The sequence below is a fragment of the Salmo salar genome, chromosome ssa27, assembly GCF_905237065.1.
Source record: "Salmo salar chromosome ssa27, Ssal_v3.1, whole genome shotgun sequence".
In the NCBI taxonomy this organism is placed as follows: domain Eukaryota; kingdom Metazoa; phylum Chordata; class Actinopteri; order Salmoniformes; family Salmonidae; genus Salmo; species Salmo salar.
This window is the reverse complement of record NC_059468.1, coordinates 1,808,045-1,813,404: the sequence shown is the minus strand read 5'-3', so window position 1 is coordinate 1,813,404 and position 5,360 is coordinate 1,808,045. Positions and strand designations below refer to the sequence as shown.

Genomic DNA, 5,360 nt, shown 5'->3' with positions numbered 1-5,360 from the left:
TTTCACATTCCAAAATCTTAATCTTCTTTAGGATGGGATCCTCTTTAACAAACTTGACGTTTTCAATAGGAGCTACTATATTCCTTTCTTATCCCATTACTCAATTGCCCAAATTCTTGATTTGAGGTCCACAACCAGATTTACCCCGCTGGCACCATTCAACTTCAAAGTGCAAGCATACTTTCTTAATAAGGGGGCATCTTCTTGCAGTTTGTTTGGCAATAAAAGCCCACTCTATTGAACTTGCACGATATAAAAGGTTACACCTACTAAAAATGTATGTAACCTAGCTTACAAAAAGCAATATTATATAATGTAATAGTAATAGATCTAGCGACTACATATTTCAGTAGGCTATTTTACGTTAATATATAGTCAAAATTCTAGATTCTTCCACCAATGCTTGAGAAGAAGGAACAAGCACCTGGGTGGAGCGTGCTCATTGGTTCCATGGTCTTTGGTTTCATGGTGGGATTCTTGCTATTCATTACCACCCAGGGCGCGCGTGTCGCGCTTACTCCAAACAAGACGTGAGCCAAAAAAGGGAGTGCGCCGACCAGATTGAATCAACCTCTGAATGAAAGAGAGAGAGAGGAGGCAGAGGGAGCAAACAGAGAGCACCAAGTAATCTGCGAGACAAAACACAGAGAAAAATCAGAAGAGCTGCAAAAAGTTTATTTTATGGGTCTGCCGAGAACAAAATAATAATGTTGACTATCTTTTTTCTGTAATGATCGACTGCTATAACAAACTATTTACATCGGAAATGGACCGTCAAATTGCAAACTTCTCTGGGATGTGGAAAATGAAGACTTCTGAAAACTTTGAAGAACTCCTGAAAGCGTTGGGTGAGTATTTTCACACAGCCACGGGAAGTAGGGGTGCTGAGAGTGCTGCAGCACCCCCTGAAAAATCTGAATTAGCCCTAAAAATATCAATAAAAATAAAATGTGTTATTAAAAAACTTTTTTTTCCACAAAAGCACTTTTTGTGCACTGGGCCTCTTAGTATTATTAGCAGACTGATATAAAAAAAAATTCAGCATCTGGCTTTGGCAAAAAAGGTAGTTGTATAATTAAGAACAGTATCTTGCAGGATTCAATAGTTGGAATTGTAAGAGTTGTTTCCCTGTCCCTTTCTCTGCGATTATCATTTAATGGAATCTAGAAAGAAAAAACCCTGTCCTCAAACATTTACATCAAAAGGTGCAAAGTTATGGGCAAAGACACAAAACATCCACATCAGATTAAATATTTTTCTTGACCAAATAACATGGATAACAACCACTTTTTGTTCAGTACTAATTTACCATCCTTACAAACCACTTAGTGTAAATGTACATTACTGTATTGTACAAAGGCTGGTCATCTAGGTTTGTACCTGTATACTTTCTATCACAATGTGGAAAAACACTGCACAATACAGTAACTGAGTACATTGAGACATGAAGTGGTTTGTGATGATGTGATGATGTGGCTCAGTTGGTAGAGCATGGCGCTTGCAATGCTAGGATTGTGGGTCCAATGGGGGACCAGTATGAAAAAGTATGAAAAATGTATGCACTCACTACTGTAAGTTGCTCTGGATAAGAGTGTCTACTGAAAAGGAATTAATCGACCATTTCAGTTTTCACATAGAAATAAGTCTCATTTGCAAAGTATTTCAAGGAAATTTAAAACATACACTACCGTTCAAAAGTTAGGGATCACTTAGAAATGTCCTTGTTTTTGAGAGAAAAGCAAATGTTTTGTCCATTAAAATAACATCAAATTGATCAGAAATACAGTGTAGACATTGTTAATGTTGTAAATGACTATTGTAGCTGGAAACGGCAGATTTTTTATGGAATATCTACATAGGCGTACAGAGGCCCATTATCAGCAACCATCACTCCTGTGTTCCAATTAGCACGTTGTGTTAGCTAATCCAAGTTTATCATTTTAAAAGGCTAATTGATCATTAGAAAACCCTTTTTCAATTATGTTAGCACAGCTGAAAACTGTTGTCCTGATTAAAGAAGCAATAAAACTGTCAAAAATGTGTCAGAAATGTGGCAAAAAGGAGCAAAGGCACGAAAAGACCAAAGCGTCCTGAGAAGTATCCCACTCTTGGCTATGGGGTGAAATGTTAAACCAGCTTGGTCTGTGGCCACATACACCACTCAAGTGTTTATACTTCTCTGTGCACATGTTTGGTTTTAATGGGGAATTAATTAATTATTATTTCCAATAATTTTCTTGCTTGATTTATTGTTTTAAAAGTCCTTTGTTATCCTTTTTTGAGGTACCCATCCACCTACACATTCAGTCACCTAAACACACACACACACACACACACACACACACACACACACATAGAAAGGCCAGAGGAGGGCCAGTCAATGGCATCTATTAAAATGTAAAGACCCATGGAGGAATGTTATATTTTCCCCCATTTCAAACCAAGACCTCATGAGATTGTAATTAAAGCCAGTGTAAATGGAACTAAACCCTGAAATGGGCCCCCTCAGTCAGCCGGTAGTGAGACTAACATTCCCTCAGTACCCTGGGACTCCTCAACTAACTCGCTCCAGGGGTTTCTCTGTGGGCAACAGCAATATTTCCCTTCAAACATAAATTTCGCTCCAATGAAAAGGTTTGTCTGATTTTTATTTAGGGATAAGAATTTTACTTTGAATAGGCGAGAGGAATGAAAGTCAGTCTGATGTAACATACTGTTATTTGTATGTCAGGTCTACGCTAATCATCCCTTGAAGTTGAATGAATGAGAGCTCTGTCTGAGATCAAACCCTCCCTCTCCGCTGATGTCGTTCCCACTACCCATACGGAGAAAAAAATGTATGAAATGTATGTATTCACTACTGTAAGTCGCTCTGGATAAGAGCGTCTGCTAAATGACTAAATCAATGGTCATAAATCAATGGTCATGAATGATGGCTGTGATATGGCTTTTCATCACCAATGGATGCATCCCAAATGGAACCGTATTCCCTATATAATGCATTACTTTTCAAAAGCCCCATAGGGCCCTGTTCAAAACTAGTGCACTATGTAGTGAATAGGGTGCCATTTATGACACATCCAAGGTCTCCATTCTCAATCTACTTCTGTGATACCTTATTGATCCCTATGACCAGGTGTGAACGTGTTTGTCAGGAAGATAGCCGTGGCTGCAGCCTCCAGGCCTGCAGTAGAGATCACCCAGCAGGGAGAGAGTCTCTCCATCCAGACCTCCACCAGCATACGCACCACCCATGTCTCCTTCACCGTGGGCCAGTCCTTCAATGAGGACACAGTGGATGGACGCCCTTGCACTGTAACACTCCATTTCCACATTCTTCATCTCTACATATGTTGCATGAAATATTTGGGTTATTACTGTACGTGCATATTTTGCCAGGACTCAGTGTATGAAATCATGGGTCTGTATAAGCATGTGGAAAAAATTATCTGTGTGTAACTTGATATTTGTTCTATGTGATGGTTTAGTATTCTCATTTTCTTTATGGTTTGTGGAGGGCAGCAAACATAACGCCTAACAGACTTGAAGAAGCAGTAACATGCTGCAACAGTACTGAGTACCAAATGAGAAGCCTCAGGGTGACACACAGATCTACTGTGTTTATCTAACCACTTCACTACAACATGCAGTGTCACTTATTAAATCCTTGCATGGCCTTCTTCCTATGTCCTCCAGAGTACCCCTCGCTGGGAGACAGATAGCAAGATCAGCTGTGAGCAGACTTTGCAGAAAGGGGAGGGCCCTAAGACTGCCTGGACCCGTGAAGTGACCAATGATGGTGAACTAATTTTGGTAAAGCATACATTTCTATTGCCAACAACAGTGATCCTTTAACTGTGTTTGGGGGAAAGTATGTGTTTGATTTATCTGAGTTTTGTATTAATTTTGTTGTCATTTTCTTTCAGACAATGAGCGCTGGGGATGTTGTGTGCACCAGAGTATATCAACGAGAATGAAAGACTTTTAAGACTGTCAAACATTTCCATTTTTTTTATTTCTACCTGCTCCTTTTGCTTATTTAATCTTCCAGTTATTCTGATTGTGGTTAACAAGATGTCAGTTGTATGTGTTTTGTCAGACAGAGTTTGATTGTTGTGAAAGCCTTGTGCCAGTTTATTTTCATGTATAATGTTCTTGTAATAGCATGTAATGGCTTTGTAATGTTATCATTGCTCCTCCACAACTAAAGCTGTATTTATTCTCAGTATACCACATGAAAACCCTATCTGAATTTTTCTTCAAAATGTCTTACCAAAGCAACTGTAAACCATCCTCAAACTGTGTTGTTAAAACAATTATAAATTGATCATGTGTTTCCAAAACCTGATTTTATTAGTTTGGTGAAACTGATTTAAACCAAGACCTTGTCCCTCACCGCTGTTCTGGCTTTCTCGCTCCATACCACCTCCTTCCTAGTTCTCCTTTCCCCCTGCCTGTGATCTTTGTATGCATCCCTCCCTTGTTTTTCGTCCCTCCCGGCAACTTGCCCTCTCCTTCTCTACTCCACACCCTTTCCTCTAAATCCTCTTTGTCCTCTATGTGCTCTCTTTCCTCATCCCTCACCATTTGTCCATTTAGAATTTTAAGACTCCCAAAGAAAGTCCATATTTTATGAACACCACTGTGTCTGAAAGACATTTGGCAAGAACAAGGGGAAAAACTGGGAGTGGTAGGGAAAGAGTGAGTGAGGGACTATAAGAAAATAATTTCATATTGAGAACGGTATTATTTCCTCAGCTTTCCTTCCCAGCTGTACCTAATTACAGTATGAGCTCAATAAAAGGTTCCCCACCCCCTTTTCCCTGGACTCGGCCCGCACCCATTTACAAAGGGTAAAATTACTGCCTCTGATTTGTGTGAGGACACTTTGCTCTCCCACTCTCCCACACACCTCTGAACTGGACAGCCAAAACAAAATACAGTCACACCTAAATTAACACTCATACTTGAGAGGGCGGATGCTGTTAGAAAATAATGGATTGAAGAATGGATTGAACAGACTCCAGAATCCAGCTTGCTGTGAAATACAGTGCAGGGTCTCTCATGCATTTCCTGAGGAGAGAGAGCACTTACTCGATCAATAGGAAGTGATTTGCTGTCCAGATTAGCAGACGGTATGCTCAGGGTCCCAAAAGTAGTGCACTATGTCGGGAATAGAGTGCCATTTTGGAACCAGAAATGCCCTCCTCCGAGATCCTCCTCAGGTTTACTCACTCTGTGCTGAGCCAGCCTCAGGCCTCCTGGGCTTCATTTCTCCAGACTGTGCTCTTTCAAACTCACAGGGTAAATTAGTGAGTGAATGAATGAAAGTGAGTGTGGGTTATGTAACCTCGTGTGCA

General features: G+C 40.2%; 1 protein-coding gene across 1 annotated transcript; it reads left to right on the top strand.

Moving 5' to 3' along the window:
• Positions 1 to 552: 552 nt before the first annotated feature.
• On the top strand, positions 553 to 4,348 carry LOC106588185 (cellular retinoic acid-binding protein 2). Its single transcript, XM_014176921.2, has 4 exons — positions 553 to 848; positions 3,137 to 3,315; positions 3,697 to 3,813; positions 3,927 to 4,348. The coding sequence occupies exons 1-4, from the start codon at positions 731 to 733 to the stop codon at positions 3,975 to 3,977; spliced, it is 465 nt and encodes a 154-aa protein (XP_014032396.2). The 5' UTR covers positions 553 to 730; the 3' UTR covers positions 3,978 to 4,348.
• Positions 4,349 to 5,360: the final 1,012 nt, after the last annotated feature.

Bases quoted from the DNA above. Each gene is read 5' to 3' on its own strand.
- LOC106588185 (XM_014176921.2), top strand. From the start codon at position 731: ATGATCGACTGCTATAACAAACTATTTACATCGGAAATGGACCGTCAA. The intron at 3,316-3,696 runs GTAACACTCCAT...TATGTCCTCCAG, and splicing joins TGGATGGACGCCCTTGCACT to AGTACCCCTCGCTGGGAGAC. The intron at 3,814-3,926 runs GTAAAGCATACA...ATTTTCTTTCAG, and splicing joins ATGATGGTGAACTAATTTTG to ACAATGAGCGCTGGGGATGT.